Below are 19279 nucleotides of genomic sequence, written 5' to 3'. Positions count from 1 at the left end.
TCTATGTACATGTAGAAAGCATCAGAGCCCATAGAAACAGGTCAGAGGGGATGCTAGTCACTACTTCAACTAGAGACTCCTGTGGGAACTGTAGGTCAGTGCTTGCTTCTGCATCACCTTCTGCAGAAAGACTTGTTAGCTCCAGACATGGGTCATTTGAGGTCACACGGAATGATGTAGAGGGGAATTATAGTCAGAAATGAGAAAGAACATCAAACTGACTACTTTTTCTGATTAAAAATATAGAAGGTAGCTGAGTGTCAATTCTACCAGAATACAAAAGGCAAGTAATACCATGCTATTTCATTTCATTTGAGCCAAATTACTTGGACTTTAAGGGTTTACTTCTTGTAAGATCCATCCAGGTGATTTGGCATGAGAGTATAAGAATTCAAGTCTAACTTGAACATTGATAAACCCCTGTAGACTTTTGTTCAAAAAAGTGTGCATAATAAGATTAGAACTTAATCATTTGACTGGTATAGTCTAATTGCAGAAGAATCTAATGGAAAATGCATAACTATACAAGATATACAATAAATCAATGTTTGTTTATTTATTTTGCATGTGCCTTTATACCTTCTTGTTTGCAGTTGTGATTTCTTCACCACCTGCCTTTTTCTCTGATCATTACAGCCTTGCCCTTCAATATTCTCCAAAGGTCTCCTTTCCTGTTTTAGACTGTTTCTTTAAACTTCCAACCTGATGTCCAAGTTAGAATTCTTCCTTTTTTCTGACATGTGTTATGGCCTTCCCATCCCTGCCCTTTCCTGAGACATATGATTGAGAATATATAAGTAGACAAACATAATTCTACTTTCCTGTGGACATTTGCTGGCTCCCTAAGAATGTGCAGGAGGATGTTACTTGGTTAACCTGGGCATACCAAATATATACATGAGAGGATATCCTGTGGGTTCCTTCCCTACCACTCCTACATAAGAATCCACTTTCAGTTTCCTTGACTAACAAACCTGAAGATCTATCTGTTCTTTCTCAGAAACTCCATCATTTCTTTATGCAAGTAAATATACACAGGCAAGATCCCAGGATGAGGTAATAGAAACTCCCTTGTGGAAATGCCAATTAGTTTCAAATCCCCACTACTAGTAGGTTCTTTCTGGAATGTTTATTTCATTACTTCCTCACTTGTCTATGTCCACCTACTGGCCTTTCCTGTGTCACTAAGATAATAAGGAATATGCTTACTTCTCTTACATATGAAAATTGTTCAAGTATTAAGGATATCTGTACTATCTCCCTTAGTCTCTGCTACTCCAGGCTGAATACGGCTCCTCAGAGCATCTGGTCATTCTCCTGTTTGTTAATGTATCTTTTTAAAATTTATTTATATATACTTTACATCATTTTTCATTTTTTTTTTACAATGTTTGCTTTCTTTTCTCAGGTGTAGTCCCCACAGAATTTCAACCACTGGTCCACTCATTAATATATCTTTTAAAACGGTCTCCTGTTATATAAAGCTCAGGGTAGTAAGATGCATTCTAGAATTCAATTCATGCAAATATTTTTTTTTACAGTGACATCAAACTGTTTCCAATTATATTTTTGTCCAGTGAAAATCTCTTGGTTTTTTTTTATACTAACAAATACAGAATCAGGTGTCCCTCATCCTGTGTTTATGCTATTGATTTTCTCAAATTTAGATGCAGGAATTTACATTTGTGCTTGTTAAATTTTCCTGCTCTGAGACATGTGGGAATATGATAAAGAAGGTGTCTTACCAGCTAAAAATGTTTTTTATGAGCTCTACAATAATATAAGCATTCTTTATTTCTATATGGGCCCTCTGGAATTTTCCTAGGTAATTTTTATTTTCATTTACATGAACAACATGTGTGCAGAAGAGAAAATAAAACCCAGCATTAAATTTCTATCTGATTCTTTGAGGTTTGTAGGGATAAATGACAAAGACACTCTTTGGTAGAAAATGTACCTATTGATCTTATGCCACAGTGGTTTTCTGGCTGCTCAAGTCAACCACTTGTTGCTTGCATGCATTTAATCATGGTGTGGTGCACAAGAGTTAAGGCAATTGGAACTCTTTAGACAGACAGGTAATTGCATGTGTACATCAAAGTTAATAGTGGCCTTGCAGAATGACAGAATATTAAATGCAAGGGAATTGTTTGAATCAATATTTGTTTCATAAACAGCATTTGCCAAATAGGTGGTAAGTACCTGGTCAATAAACATATCTGAGTTGTGTGCACTGCTGCTTTTGCTTTGAATCTCTCTGAGTTTGAAACTGTATTAGCTGAGATAAGAACAGTCATTCAGTTCCAATTTGATTGCATCCATAGAGCAGTTTCTGTAAATCACAAAGAATATATCATCTCTTTCCACACTTCAAGAAAGGATTGGACCAGCAAAGCTCAAGTTGAGAAGGCAATATGCACACCAATTTGTTTCTTCATCTATGACTATGAGTTACTGGGCAGGTTGAGGGGGACTCCAGGAACCCCCAAACCTGCATGCTCTAGTTTCCTCCATCTGTCATACCAAGACAAAACATACTCTAGTGTGGAAGGCCTTTATTGGAAAAGAATTTCAATACAGTTCTGTGCAAAAAGAAAAGAGTTTTCACATGAAACACCCAAAGTCACCCATCCCCTTGTGGGTAAATGTCCAGCCAAAGAGGGTTGGCCCCAAGTAGGGCCACTGAGGCCCAAAAGCTTGTCACAAATCTCTAGGAAATGGAATGTTTTCTTCTGTTATCCTGGTATCTTGAAGAAGAAAAAAGTAGGTCCACTTATGTCCATGGTATTCTTTACTCAAAGGTATGTTCTTCTTGTTCAAGGTCTTAGATAACTTTATCTCCCAATTATCATCTTTATTTTTTAGAGCCATCACTAATTAATTAAGTTTTGACAGGTTGACAAAAGTCCTATGGCAGTAAAATAAATATTTTCCTAGCTCCCCCTGCCTTAGGTAGCATTGGTTTACAACAAGAGGTATAGAATCATGCATCATAAATGTATCTTAACCACAATATGCCCTACACCCAGGCATCCATAATCCCCCATGAAATCCCCCATGATAGTCTATTGTGCACTCTCTATACTTTATTCCCAACCCTCCCGCTCCCCCGCTGGTAGCATCCATGATACAGTCAGATTTTTAGGGTTTATTATTAGTTTGGTTTTGTCTGACCCTTTGGATGTGTTTGTTTTTTCTATATCTTACATATAAGTAAAATTATCTGGTATTTGGCTTTTTTCTTTCTGACTTATAGAAGGAATCCATATTGGGAAATAAGAATCAAAGTATGGCTCTGTGGCAGAGATCGATAGTATTCTTATTTCCCAATTTGGATTCCTTTTATGTCTTCAAATTTCATAATTGCTCTACCTAGAATTCCTATTACTATATTTGAATAATAGTGGTAAAAATGAACATCTTAGATCTTAGAGGAAGACCTTTCATATTTTTGTATTTTGGTTCCAGAACATTGTTCCTTCCTTGTGGTAACATATTCTATTGAGGTTTCAAGGTGCCGCATATTGTATTCTTTCATATGCCCATTTCACTGCTTTAGAACTCTAGTGTGCTTTAAAACTTGCTATTTTTCTTAAAGTGTCCTTAGCAGTAACTTGGAGATTTGTAGAACTTCTAGTATCCCAGCAGGTGGCATTGTGTTTTCTTTTCTTTTCTTTCTTTTTTTTTTTTTACTCTGCCCAATATATGATTTTAAAGATTTGGCCTTTCTGGGCACCCTAAATTCTGTGTAAGGTAGACCTGATCTGCAACTGCTAAGTTAGGGCATGCAGATATTATTTAATATTATTATTTAATATTAAAAAAATATTTGCATGAGGGGGCAGAGGGGACTAAGGGGCCCAGTAACTGGTAAGTTGGAAGGGGCTGACTTGTCTTTGTGGCAACATTGATAGCCCTCCTCTCTGGGGTTTCATAGCCAAGTCTCTGTACCATCCATGTGCTTCACAAGGCCAGTACCAATTCTGAAGTATGAAGGAGAGGGAATGCAGTCCAGTGCACTGTTCTTGTTGTTCACTGTTGACTTGGCCTTTTGGACACACCTCATTTTCTCGGCATGTATCTCCTTTCAGTCAAGGGTATGCCTCCTTTTTACCCAGGGTCACTGGACAAATGGGAGCAAGTTCCATGTTCGCATGGAAGGATTCCACCCTCAATCACAGCCTTTAGGTGCCTCTTTCCACACAATTTGTTGAATGGATTTGCATGTCTACAATGTCCCTTCTGGTGTGCTCCATGCTGGTCTCCAGTATCTAAGAGATGTTCAGTGTCACCCCAAGTCATAGAACCCTCTGAATTCAGTGTTCTTTTCAATAACTTTCAGATTATCTTCCTGGAAGCAAAACAGGGAATTCCTATGATGCCACCTTATTCTGGCCAAATTATCATCTATAACTGGCCTTTATGTTAAGGCAGCTTCCTTAACATTCTAAAATCCATGTGGTTCTGGAGGAAACTAAAGCATTTCCTGACTTTTAAAATTCCTAGTTCTGGGGCAGTATGTTACCTACATTCCTTAAGGATAAAAGTCTCTTCCAGATGCTTGGGGGACTGGAGTGGCTGACTCAATCATTTAAGTAACCATCCTTCCATGAAATTAGTTATATGTATTTAGCTTCCACAAACTGATAAACTGACTTATATTGAATAAAGACAAAATTATTTATTTTTAAAATTTAAAAAGAAGTCCTAAACTAGGTGCAGTAGGGCTTGTATAATTCCTACAGGAAAATATCAAACTTCTAGGCTCCCTCTGTTTTCTTGCTTCTCCATCCTCATGGTATATTTTTGATCTCTTGGTTTCAGGATGGGTACTGTCAACAGACAGCAGGTATATATTACAGATAAGACAAATAATTTCTTATGGCACAAAGGCTGAAGACAAATTTTATCCATGTTTACCTTTTTAAAAAACTTTCCCAGTATCTCTGGTTCATAGTTTTTTGTTGATTTTGATTTTCACTTTCTTATATTCATTTTCCTGGTCCCTTATTTAAGTTTTCTAGATTCCTGCTATGAGTGAGACCATCCGGTATTTTTCTTTTTCTTTTTGGCTTATTTCGCTGAGCATGATCCCTTCCAGCGCCATCCATGTTGCTGCAAATTGCATGTGTTTATCTTTTTTGAATGCTGAGTAATATTCCATGGTATATATGTACCACATCTTCTTGATCCAGTCATCTATTTTTTGGGCATTTGGGTTGTTTCCAAAGCTTAGCTATTGTAAACAGTGCTGCTATAAACATAGGGGTGCAGGTGTTCTTTGGAATTGATGTTTCTGTGTCCTTTGGGTAAATACCTAGGGGGGCGGGGGCGGGAGGGGAGGGATTGGGGTCAGAATGGGGGGGCTGCAATTGTATGGGGAATATAACAATAAAATTAAAAAAAAAAACTCAAAAAAAAAAATAAAGAAAGAAAAAAAAACTTTCCCAGTAACTTCCATTTACATTTCCTTAAGATTAATTGGGTCACAAGGGCACTCTGACCATAAGGGAGTTTGGAAAACCTTTTTAGTAGGGCATACTGCTGTCCTATATACTTTATTCTTCCCGCAACCCTTCCCCCACACACAAAAAAAATGGTTCAATTTTCTATGAAGAAGATAGAATCGATATCAAGTCTAAAACTACAAGTGCGTACCCCAAGTGCCTTTCTAGATAGATAGCTGGATCTATGAATCACAGACTATGATGCCCCCAAAAATGACCACAGAGCAATAACTGCTCTTTAAGGTGAATCTGGTCTTTCTATATAGATACTCCCTAGTAAGTCATAGGAAACTATTGAGTTCTTTACTACTGGATCTGAGCTTATTACAAATCATACCTTTTTATATTCTTTGAACTTTCAGCAGTCCCACTCTTGATTTGTTTTGTTTTACTAATTCCTACTTCTGGAACCCCAGTGGATGCAAATCTCATTTGCTCAACTCACCTGTCTTTATCATGTTATTTTTGAATTGAGGAATTGATGTTTGGTTAAAAAAAAAAAAACAAAACATTCATCCCTCTAAGTCCTTTTTGTCTCAGTCACACTGAATGAATTCAACCTTCTTTGAAAATTATTTTATTTCAACCATCAAATTTTTTTCTACTGGGTTATAATTCTGTGTTCTAAATAGATTTTTGTGTATAGTTCTTCATTCCCTTTAAATATTCTAGTTTATACAATAGACTGTTCCACCAAATTTAGAAATCATTACTCTAGTTATGTGTAAACAGGAAATATCTCCTATGTCAATATACTTATTGTCTTGCTTTTAATGTCTTTATAGGATATTAAGTTTAAAAAATGCTTTAATAGCATCACTAGTTTGATATACCAGTGGAGAAAAAGACAATTAAAATAAAAGTTAATGCTTCATACACTAATCAATCATTGTACCCCTTTTAATAATATGAAGACTTGAATGCTAGAAGGTAAAAAACTGGAAACTAAGGAGTCAAGTTTAAATGAATTTTAAGGTTTTGTCATAACCTTATTATTTACCTACAGGCACTTTTTGTTCTTAAATATATGGCATTACAGCTGCCATAGAAAATGTGCAGTTCCTTAATATGACTCATATGAGCAATAAACATTTTTAAATGGATTGTGAAAATATAGTCATGATTTTTCTTCCCCTCATTTTATACCTGTAGCTGTGATTTGCCTTCATTATTTAAGAGTATACTTTATTCTTCCTTGAATGTAAATGCATTTTAAATTGATTAGGTTTTTCATATGATAGTCCAGAAAGTCTGAATGTACTATTGACAGACAACCATGGTTAATATTGTTGTGCACCTAAGTGGTAAAGTAAACATTTACTAAAATTTACATAGTTTTCAATTTTTAATGCTTGAAAATGTGAATTGCTTCAAAATAAAAAAAAATAACCATCTATATTTTTCCTAGAGGAAAAAAAAAAGAAAAAATGCCTTCCATTCCATATCAGTTCAAATTCTTCCTTGTTAAGCTAATTATCTTTAGCTGGTATAGCTATTTAATTTTTTTCATGCTGGGTAAAGGCTTGCTCAAAGCAGTACAACATAAAGGAGGTCTTTTTTTAATCTTTTCTATTGATTGGCTTAGAGGGTATGTGTTGGGGGGGGTCTCTTGCAGTTTCTCTAGAGACTATTTATGTAAATTGAAAAATATCAGTATTACTTGAAAAAATAACTAAAACTTTGATTTAACAGTACAAAAGAGGGTACTGTCTAATCCCTCAAGTAGGAAATTGCTTTTCTTCATGATCCATTGCTTTCATACTGTTTCTGGCTGTTGCTGCTGAAGGAGAAAAGACCCACCTATACTCTTCTTTACCATGTCTGTTTTCTTGCTTCTGTAAGGCTTGGCAGTAAATAATAGTTCAAATGAATAAATTTAAATAATAATAGTAAAATGCATGACTGATAAGCTTTTCAAGTCTTAATTGGACAATTGTGAATATTCCAAAGTAGGAGATAATTTACATGAGAACCGGAAATGAAAAATTAAGAATTTTCAGAGTATGGCAATGAGGATGGTGGTATTTATTTGAAGCTGTTTTATATGTTCCTAAAGGGTAGAAGGAACGGGGATAGCTCATACTCTAAAACTCATGATTTCCTGAAGTAGATGATTTTTCTTTGCAAGATGTTTTGAATTTTTTCTTAGACAAATGACAAATTGAAATATTATCCATATGAAAGGATACTGATTGTGTTTTGTGCACTTGAACTTCCATTGGCTATTAAAATACCCAGATGTCAGTACAATTTAAGGTTGTGTTGACTATACTTAGAAGTAGCATTATTTTAAAGCAAAGCACTGTGAATTGGACTAAAGCAGTTCCATCCTCCATATTTGACTGCTAAATGTTATTAATGAGTGAAATTTACATTGCACAGATAATTAAAAGCTTTCTCCTACCTTAAAAATTAGAACTGCAAATCTAGTTTTAATTATTTAAGGACAATGGTAGATGAGATATTTATTTCTTCTCTCCACATAAAATATTCCCTTATGTCTAGAAATGTTTCATGCATCTCTTTGATTAGGTACCTAAAGCAACTAGGGTAAACTAGTTCATTTGAAAATAATATACAAGGCAACCATCAGGTATGCATTTAAAAAATCATCAGACATGCTTACTTTTAATATCTATCCTGTGTTAAATATTGAAAACCACACCATATGTCTAATGAAAGCCTCATTAGGAAGACATTAGTAGATTAATTCCACTCACTGTGCGGTTTATTTTATTTAGAATGCAATAAGGTAAGTTTATTAGTTTGCAGACATACTTTTTTCTACTGTATCTTAACACAACCAGGAACAATTCCACAGAGGTCTACAGATCTACTAACACCTGTCAAGATAAACACACAGTTCTCTGGGGGAATCATCTCAGAAACAGAACAGAGAACAATCTGAGGGACAGTAATTCTTTCATAAAAGAAAAAGAAGACAGTTAAAAACACACACACACACACTGATTAATGATTTTTTGAAATGCCTCAGAGGTCATGCATTTCTTATACAAGTATCAAAAATATGTAATCTATCTTTTAAGAATAAATGTCTTGGAGCTTATACTTATTTTGAAATAAATATTCTAGGAGAGTTGAATTGTGTGGGATTGTTACAAAATTTGAGTTGAGCAACTGAAAATTTTTCTAATATCTATAGCTTAATCTTCACTCATCCATCCCAGAAAAAAATATATTAGATTATAAATTTTGTTTCAGTCATATTATTTGAATGGCTATAGTTAAAATGGTGCCAGAATTTCTATTATAAAACCCTATTTTCAGGGATTTATAAGTCAGTTATAAATGGGTACTCTGCAGTTCAACGTGGCAACAAGCATCTTTGGTTAGTGGTATTATTTTTTTCCTTTATATTATGGGAAAGAAAGACATCTGTTTAGAGCATGAGTAGGGGAATATGAAAACATTTCAAAATTCTTCATGACCAATTTATTTAGCATTCAAATTAAAGTTTTACCTAAATTACGCACATATTTTAGACAATAACAGAGCCAACCCAAAACCTACAAAGATAAATTGAGGAGAGTGTTTTTCTTAGTATGTTGGTTTCAGTTACTTAATATTCCTAAACATAGAGATAGACTTAACCAGTTACTTTGATAATTTATTAATCCACAATAATAATGTGTATATATTATTACATATGTTCTGGGTATTTTTTTTTAAGTATTTGTAATAGTCTATACTTGAGAAGTAGCAAGTAACTGGCAGCAAATTAGAAAATTTTCCAAAAGAGGTATATGTGTTAAATTTTGGTAGAATACTTGAAAAGGTATTAAGAGAGGGAGGGAGGAAGGAGAAAAGATTATTTTTTATAGAGGGAATAATGAGAACACAAACAAAGAAGAAAAAATATGTGCAGTGTGTTTAGGAAGAAAATTCATGTAGGTGGAGCCTAGGTTGTTTATGGGGGAAGCCAAGAAGTTCAAGATAAGGCAAGAGAGGCAGTATGCAGTCCGATTTTGAAAGACTTAATATGCCATGGTAAAGAGTTTAACTTTACCTGAAAAACAGATCTTTGTAGTGGGATAATCACACCAATTTAACTATAATGCTAACATTAAAATATCACTTTGCAAAATATGTAATCTAATATATTTGCCCTGAATTGGATGAGGATTAAATTATAGAGCCCAGATAAACCTATTTAGAGATTAAATTGAATTGCCTCATTAAATTCCTTTCAGTGCATTCCAATGGCAATGTATACTCCAGAACATATATTCATAAAGATAGATCGAATTGGTTTATGCTCTATGTGTTTGGGCATTTAGCAAAATGAACTCATGGTATGTGTATGATTTCTAGTTCCTGAATTTAATGTCTGCATTTACTAGGGAATTTGTAATTTATGTCTTAGCTTATATATCTAATTTGCCTTATAGGTGTCCTTCCAATACCAGTTCCACCCATGTTTCTTTCTTCTGTTGTGAGAGATAGATATGAAATAATGTGCCAGTGAATATAGGTCAACAGATCCCAGATTGTCAGTTTTTGGTGCAGATATTTCCTATAGCTGACACTGGTCAGACTAGAGAATTGATAGGTATGTCAGGACCTGGATCAGTATTCATGTATTTTTTTCTCTTTCCTTTTCTTATTTTTTTTTTTTTTTTTAGTGGTGGTTGATTATGAATGACTGTCATAAGGTTTTATATGGAATCAAGCATTCTCATTAATTCTTGGTTATCTTCTCTATACCTTAAGAGAAAAGGAAAGAATAATCCATTAAATAAACAAATAGATAAATTAATAGTAACAAATATAAACTATGTATCAGGTACTATTCTAAATGTTTTACAGCTGTCAATTGATTTGTTCCTCACAAGGAACCTATAATTATTAACCTCATTTATAAATGGGAAGACTGAGTTTGACTAATCCACATGAGGTCACATGGCTCATATGGTAGGATAGTCAGAATTGAGCCTAGTATAGTGTCTCAGGTTCTGCTTCTAGTTCTGGCCAGGCTAACTGAAGATAAGCTCAAATATAAAACATTGGAGAGAAAGTAGATTTTTTCCCCTCTGAGCAGAATAAATGGAATTTATAGCTACATGCTATGGTGTCAGATAAGGACATGTATGTTTATCTGGTAAATATCTTGAAGTCTTTAATTAATGCATTGAAGAAGACATCTGGAAACAGCACTATTGTTTATGTCTATAGTACAATTTTAAGGAGGTGAAGTCATTGGTAAGGAACTTCATTAGAAGCTCTCCCTGTGTTGGTGAATAAAAGCTGTGTCATAAACTTTGACATTCAGACAGAACAATGGTTCTGCAAATCTGGTTCCCCTGTGCCAGCAGTATGAGCATTACTTGGGAACTTGTTAGAAATGCAAATTATCAGGCTCCTCTACAAGAGGATCAAGAGAAACAAAAGTAAAGCAATCTGTGATTTAATAAGCCCTTCCAGTGGTTATAGGCACATTAAAGTTTGAACACTACAAATTTAGAGAAAAATATACCAACTTAAGAAATTATTGACTATATTAACTATAATTAGAGTGTTTTATATAAATATCAGCATATTATATATTACATTACAAAATTACAGTATACTATAACATAGTCTATGGCTTGTTGGAGAGATTGGAATATGATAATTCAAAAATCATTAATAAATCATGAATAAATGAGTTATTAAAATAATAAAAAGCTCATCATAATTATGTATGTAGTAACTATCTAAAATATGCACATGTGTAAATGATAATAACATATTATTAGTGTTGCAAATATTTTAGAAACTCTTCCAAGTCTATTACATAGAGTATTGTAATACGTTTACAGATGAGGGAAATGGGGTAAGAAATCATTAGACCCCATGTCACAAGAATAATAATGATGGACTCAGTTTCAAACTCATGGACTGAAACTCAAGCCACATGTTCTCCCACTACATTATGAACACATTGAAATCAAAAGAGCATGAACCTGTGAAGAGTTTGTCAGCAACACAAGTTGGTTGAAATAACTACATACAATATTACAGTGTTGGAAAGAACTAACTATGATTGGTTGTGCCCAAGCAATATTTAAAGATATAGTTTATAGAAAAATCCAGATTGATTTATTGTTGAAATAAAAAAATATATATAGGATGTCATAAATGAAATTTTTATTAAATAGGGCAAAAGGAAAGATAGAGGCCATAAGATATTTCAGTCTTATACACAACTACTAACCTTGATAGAATAAATCTCTTAATATTGCCCAAATCAAGCTGAGCATGCAGACTTTAATTTAATTTGAGTGAACTGAGTATCATGTAGGGTCATGTGGGACGAAAGTGTATTTCCAGAGAAGCAAACATTTCATATATAAACCTGACTTTTTGGTAACATTATTATTTCTATGGGACTCAAGTTCATTATCTGAATAAAGATGTTGCACTCAGAATCTCCAGGGATGATTTTCCCTGGTAGTTCCTTTCTTCTTTTCATCTTTTTTCAGTATCTCCACACCTCCTCCCCCCACCTTCTTCTCCTCCCCCCTCCCCCATCCCTCTCTCAGTAGCTTACTCTTCTATAGCGATCTTTTCTAAGTATAGATCTATCTGATCTATACTTAAGAACCTGGCATTAAAAAAAGCAAACAAACAAACAAACAAACAAAAAAAAATACACCAAAGAACCTGGAATAGCTTAGCAAGTTATCAGGATCAGAGGTTTAACTTTACAACTTCACAGACAACACCCTCTTCTGAAATTCTTCTGTCCAAGACTTTAGACTTTATTTTCTCTCAGTCCCAACTGAGAAATCATGCAGATGTCTATGTAGGGTCTGCTTGCCTTTACTTTGTGCTGAGGCCAGCAGAAACGCAAACTGTAAGAATGGCATGCTCATTTTTAATTTTTAAAAGACTGGCCTTGCCTGTGGGTTTTAATACACTTTCCTTCTTCTGCTTTCAGTGTCTGTTTTCTATTTAGAAAGTTTACTACTAAAGAATTTCCAATTAAGTTTAAGAAAAACATAAAAAGATTCAAAGTGTCTGACAACATCCTGTGTTTTGAAACAGAAGGGTTGTTTATGGAATATAAAAAAAAAAATTCCCAGGAGTTCCCAGAAGTATAAGTCATAATGAATGAAAGATGCAAACCAACTTATTTTTTTTTTAAGATTTATTTATTTATACAAGAACCGGGGTATAGGCCAGATGCACGGGGTTGGGGGGCGGTGAGAAGATACACCAGAGACAGAGCAGGGAAAGAACAGGCAGACTGACGAAATACACTGCTGAGAGAAGCAGTGGGAGAGACAGGAGAGGTCTGCTTCTTCTCAACTTCTGATATAGAAACAGGCATTTTTTAATAAATAGGTAAAAAATGTTATAAATTGTTCTGGAAGCTTGATGAACTTTCAGCACTTGGTTGTTTTAGTTGCCTGAGAAATGTCTTGCAAAAAAGATTTTCTGGAAACAAATATGATAGTATTTCAGTGGCAACATCTAGTTCATGATCTTTCAGAATTAAGTAACAAAGATCTGTTAGGGATCAATAACAGTACCTATGTCATAGGCTTTGTGATTAGCTCAAAATAATTTTGAGCTACTATGTTTCAGTCTCAGAATTGCGCCACTTACAACTGTTTTATTTCTTTTTTTTTTAAGATTTATTTATTTATACAAGCACTGGGTACAGTCAGAAGTGCAGGAGGGTGAGAGAATTCACCAGAGCCAGAGCGGAGAGCAGAACAGGCAGACTGATGAAATACATTGCTGAGGGAAGCAGCGGGCACTGCAGGAGAGGTCTGCGTGCCATGTGGGACCCTCGCTGGTGGTCGGGGATTGAACCGGAGCTGCAGAGGCTGCGGGCAGCTTCGCAGCCCAGTGCTCAACCGCTGTGCCACTGGGGAGGCCCAACTGTTTTATTTCTTATAACTATTATTATGGAACAATTTATTACCATAAACAGTGAAAATTCTATTAGATTCACTCAAATAGAAGCAGAGTATGTCTATAAAATAGAAAATTAAAGATACACATAACTTGAATATTAATGATTTCACCAAAAAGAACCTATCCCTATTCTCCATTATATAAGTTGACTAATCATTTATTTCACAATTGATAATTTGTTTTGAACATACATTATAACTCATGAGTAAAGCCACATCTTGACCCAAAGTGATGATAGCTCAAGGCTTCTAGAAGCTACCTCTGGCCTTTTAATTCTGGTTGAGATGTTGGAGCACAAATTCTCAATGAAGGCAATTGACTCTTCTGGATTAGAGAACATTAACACCACATTTCTACCAAGTAGTCTGTGCTAAAATATTTAAGAATAAATCACAGACAGAACACACATTTCCTCCAACACATTCTTCATTTACAGAAGGGCAATTTGTCAGATGCTGCCTCAGTTTCCTTTAGATAATATAATTCCAAGCCCAAGATTAACAGGCTAAGCCAACATAAAGTATTAAGCACAGTATAATGATGGTACAGGGGTCAAAGAGCGCTATCAAGCTACTCCCAGCCACTGCAGTTTGATCCCCTGCTGGCCAGGGAGCTAACCACATGGCACAGCAGACCTCTCCTCTTTAGCCTGCTGCTCCCGTCAGCGGTTTATTTCAGTACATCTGCCTGTTCTGCTCCCCACTTTCTCTGGTGAATCCTCTCACCCCCTGCACCCCTGGCTTACACCCCAGTTCTTGTATGCATAAAAATAAATATTTTTTTTTTTTTAAAAAGAAGTAAGCACAGGCTTTGTTTGCTTCATCCAAATTAGGCATGCGCTTGCTCACAGGACTTTTCTCCACTATCTGCACTGAGAATTGCTCTTCATTCCATCTAATTACAACAATTTTTAACAAAAATTCCAGCATTAGTTTCATAGCCTGGACCCTAGAGCCTCTCAGGTACTACGTAGCTGCCCTCAACATCGGCTTGAAACACTGAAACTATAATTTCTTTTGAGTCAGACATAAATATTTCCTCTTCAGCTCTTGAGACTCCAGTAAAACTGAGATTTCTGGGAAATCCTTTCCATACCCTTCCTTTATCTCCCAAGGCCCAAGTAAAAGACAGATAAGGGAGCCCCTTTTTCATTGCACATTCTTAGGAAGGTTCATCAGAATCTTCTGTCTTATTCTATTTGTTTGACTTTAATTTATACAAATCACTCTCCAAAGTCCTAGCACCACCCTTTCCTAATCATCAAGAGAATAACAAATAGTCACTCCTTGTTATTTGCAAATATGAATTTATCTCCTCATGAAAATTAATTTATCACATCAGAATCAATACCAATGGCAGTATAATGATCTAGCGGAAACAGTAACAATAATTTTGAGTCCTCAATACCTATGTTTCCAGTTGAGGACAAACAAGGCAAAAAAAGGACCGCCTTCTTATATCAGCCTGCATGCTATAAACCAATGTGCTTCTTGTGGGCTATTTAATACCACATGCTTTTATGTATATCTGTGCCTTTTGGTGATTTTGCTATTTAAACTGGCCCTGGTGAACTATTGTCTACCATTTCTAAATACACAAAGGCTATGATATGTGTTAAGGGAGAAAATAGGTATGTTAGCTTAGTTTCAGTCAGGCATAAGTTATAGCACTGTTAGTCTTGAGTTCAGTATTAATGAATCAACAATATATATTAAATGTCTTTAAACATTTATATGCTCACCTGTTTTATACACACAAACACACACACACACACACATATCTCCATTGATGAAAATATTGTTACCAGAGTCTTACAGGAAACTAACACCTAAGAGCAATGGTTCTGCATTTGCTAATTCAGTATTCATGGTGACTTTATAGACTGTAACTACTGAGAAAAATGAGAATTGACTGTATGTACTAAGACTAACTTACAATTCACCTATACTGAGCACTAGAGGGAGTACAAATGAAAATTTGACTCCTCTCTCTTTTAGGAATCTACCATGTAGTTGCAGAGGGAAGCACAGGTCAACACCAGATAGGAGAATATTGGAGAACAATGCAGTGCTCTAATTTCTGATAAACAGAAGGAAACTGAATGAGGTATGCAGCATAATCAGCAAGAATAAGACCTATATGGTAGGAAAGGCATGATGTCTTAATTGTGGAGATATATATTTGATATATTTAAAGCACCTTCACATTAAATATTGCATTATATCCTTCCTGCTCTGTGGGATTGTTAGGAAAGATAGGAACATGACTATTTTATAAAGGAAGTCATGGATCCTCCGGGAGAGCTAAGTAACTAATGTGACATAACCAGTAAGTGGCAGTGCCAAGAATGCAGTGTGAGTTTCTCCTTCCTGATACAGTACTTATCTATACTAACACTATCAAATGTCAACTTCAGATTATGAACCAGAGTCCTAAAACCACACTGTGAGGATAATTTCCTTTTATTTCCTTTTGAAACTAACTTGATATTTAAAACAATGAATATTCATAATCCTTGACTAGTAAAATAAAATAAATATCCCCCCTACACCCAAATAACAATGTGAAGCAGAGGTGGCTGAGGGATTAGGGCAGAAACAGTATGTGGTAGTAGTTACTGGATTTAGGTTCTTTGAGTTCCTGAACAGCTGTGGAAAGGTGTGATAAGATAAAAGTACCTCCTTTTGCATGGCTCAGTCATTTCAATTAGTGAAGTACTTTGGGCAGGAATGTAAATGTTGGATTACTAGAGATTTGATTTGATGATTCCTGGAAACACTTTACATCATGACCAGCAGAATCCCAGGGTTGACTCTTCAAATAGGCAGGAGTCATTGGGAATATATCACTTCTGATATGGGAAGCAGCAAACAAATCTAAATGACCAGTTAGATGAGTGGCTGATTTGAATCAGATCCTTCTAAAATTACTTTATATGTATTGAAATAAGAGATTATATAGACAAGAAGGAGCCTATCTAAAGTAGTACCTATTCAGAGTTATTTTCCTTTGTCTTTAAATAGAGACAAACATTTTTTTTAAATGCCCAGTCACCAGAAATGCCAAAGTTTTTATCATCTTTTGGAAAACAGTGGGTGTGTTTTAATCATAGTCCCCAGTCTTCACTCCCAGCTTCTAAGGATTGTGGTCCTCCTTTTCAAGTTTACTTGCTGTTTTAGGCTTTTACTCTTAGGTGTGTGTTGGTTTTGCTGGTCTTTCATTAAGGATGCTTAACTTTGGTAAAGATGCTGTGTTTCACCAACAGAACATAAGTGTCCTCTTATCCCTTTTTTTCCCTGTGGATTTAGAAATTTTTGTTTTCTGATGCTACTTTCCTTACGAGACAGGATGGGAGGAAGCAGAACTTCACCCCTTTAAAGAGGTCACCTGCGCAAGGTGTCTGTAGATACATGGGTCTTCTTAAATATCCCTGTGTGTTTGACTGAAATACAAGCCATCCTATTCATACTGTTTCTTCTGCCTTCCTCCTCCACAGGTCTCCTTTCTTTCATTTCCTCTTTTTCTGCCTCTTACTCGGCTACCTAATTCACTCAACATTTCTTCTCTCCGTGGTTTCAATTCCCTGCACTTTCACAGCCCTAGGTGAGGAAGGATATTGTAGTGGGAATGAGGACTCTTGGTGATGAGTAATATCTGTAATTAACAGATCATCAAAACTGATACTTGAGTAGATGGTGTCAAGCCATATTAGCAGATTGGGTTTGAACACCTGGCAGAACAAGTTTGGTCCAATAAAGAGAGCGGGATTTCTTTCCCTGTTAAGAGCTCTCAAGACACTGGTTACATCTAAACCGTAGGGGTTGGGGAAGGGTGTCATTTGCCATTGTAATTCAGACGGAGGGATCACCTGGCAGAGGAGGGAGAGTTGCTTTTTAGGTGTTCCCCGCAAAGGCATACACGTGTCCTTTTGATGTGTGGAGAATGCATGAGAGAAGGAAAGCAGGGTGATTTTTGTGGGAAGCTAGACCAGCCTCCCTCGTTACATAGGCTCGTCCTCTGCATTGCATCCGAGCTTCAGTGATTTGCTGTTTGGAGACTGCAGATTTGCATAGAGCCCCTCGCTTCGCCAGCGTGTGTGGTTTTTCTTTTTCTTTTCTTTTCTTTTCTTTTCTTTTTTTTTTTTTCTTTTTCTTTCTCTCCCCCTTTCTTCCCATTCCTTCGTCTGCCGCTTCTTTCCCTCCGTCTCCTTCCCCTGTTGGATCCCGCTTTCTTCCTAGGGGTGCACTCTTCCCTCTGAACCCCTCACCGGGCGTAAGTGTCAGGAGGCGGCGGGCGCGGAGATTGCCTCGGGAGCAGGCGATGCGCGCCGCTGCTCTGCGCGCTGCCCGGGGGAGGCTGGCGCGAGCGGGCGAGCCGGCCGGGGCTGAATGGAGGGAAGGGGCACCTCGATTCCATGGGGTCTGCTGCTCCCTTGAAAGGAGGTTGGGCCGGCGAAGTGGCCTCCCCAGTCCCTACACACAATGCTAAATGGATTTACCTAGTGGATTCTCGGTGGACGGCTGTCATGTAGAAGTGAAGACCCTCCGGGAGGAGCTTTAAACATTTTCCCCGCTCCCCACCCCTGGCACGCACTCTCCCCCGAAACTCTTTGGGAGTATCTCTGGAGAACCTGGAGCCCTGGAAATCGGGGAGCAGCCGCCCGCTCCGTGCTTGCTGTTCCCTGGTGCTGCTTTTCCGGACAAGCCCCCCATCAGCTGCATTCGCCTCGGCTATGTTTCGGATTCTTTGGGGTGCAAGGCACGGCGGACTCCAGGACCCCGAGAACACTGTTCGAAGGAGAGAGAGAATGGGTGTCCTGGCGCGGTGAGGCGGCCGGCCCCGCAGCCCACCCCGCGCCGCCCGCTCCCCAGCGCCCTCTCTGCTCCGGGTGCCTCAAACTTTGCCTCCCGCGGCGGCTGCCCCTCGCCGGGCGCCCGGCCATGTACCAGAGAATGCTCCGGTGCTGCGCCGAGCTGGGCTCGCCCGGGGGCGGCTGCAGCGGCGGCGCAGGGGGGCGCCTGGCCCTGCTGTGGATAGTCCCGCTCACCCTCAGCGGCCTCCTAGGAGTGGCTTGGGGGGCGTCCAGTTTGGGAGCGCACCACATCCACCATTTCCATGGCAGCAGCAAGCATCATTCAGTGCCTATTGCAATCTACAGGTCACCGGCATCCTTGCGAGGCGGACACGGTGGGTCTGCGATGCCAAGTTCTCGGGGTTCCTCCCTACCTCCCCTCTCTCAGCCCTGCGCTCGCTTCTCGGCCTTAAGGCTCAGAGAAAGGGGAGCGCGAGAAAGGGAGGTGCATTTGGGTGTGTTTGGTGGGAGCCACTTATCCCTTTGAAGACAATAGAAAGGGGATGGGGTAGGCTTCGCGGCTTGGGGGGTTTGTGGTGAGGGGTGGGAGGGGCGGTCCGTGTCCGGTAGCCGGTGGAGAGAGGTGGGCACCTATGAAAGGACCACTCCTGGCCGGGCGCCGGGGTCCCACGGGAGGGGGGCGTTACTAGCCAGAAGGTCACTCGGCGTGGCCGGATGGGGCGCCTCCCTCAGCCTGGGGACCTGCGAGATGAGGGCTCTGCAGAACCTTTTGTCTGTGCTGTGTGTGCTGCCCCACCTTCTGCCCGTTTTCCCTGGCCTGGGAGGAGGAGAGGTTCCAGGCCACGCATTCCTTCAAAGTGTGTCCAGACTGCGGGGACAGTGAAGCGGGCCATCCAGGACTCTACAGGAGGCCAGGTCCTTTTTGTCCCCACCTCTTCTCTTAATCCTGGAAGATGGAAGGGTAACAAGGCATCCTCTTTCATGCTGGCTTTTCCCCACTTTGCATGTAGATGCACTTATTTTTCTTGGTGAT

General features: G+C 38.0%; 1 protein-coding gene across 35 annotated transcripts in view; it reads left to right on the top strand.

Moving 5' to 3' along the window:
* NRXN1 (neurexin 1) overlaps nt 1-19279 on the top strand; it is a gene marked incomplete at its 5' end in the record, with an annotated part of 1024512 nt that overhangs the window by 610938 nt on the left and 394295 nt on the right. For 4 of the 35 annotated variants that reach the window (XM_084235924.1, XM_084235923.1, XM_084235922.1 and 1 more), the window contains one exon: nt 18374-18620. The exons of the other annotated variants lie outside the window; for them this stretch is intronic. In XM_084235924.1, coding sequence (XP_084092050.1) covers nt 18374-18620 — 247 coding nt within the window. Of the gene's footprint in view, nt 1-18373; nt 18621-19279 lie in introns of those variants that run through there. 35 annotated transcript variants of the gene reach the window in all.

Source organism: Talpa europaea (genome assembly GCF_964194135.1).
Source record: "Talpa europaea genome assembly, chromosome: 6".
NCBI classification, from domain to species: Eukaryota; Metazoa; Chordata; class Mammalia; order Eulipotyphla; family Talpidae; genus Talpa; species Talpa europaea.
Note: the sequence above shows the minus strand (reverse complement) of the source record. Positions and strands in the feature narration are given on the sequence as shown.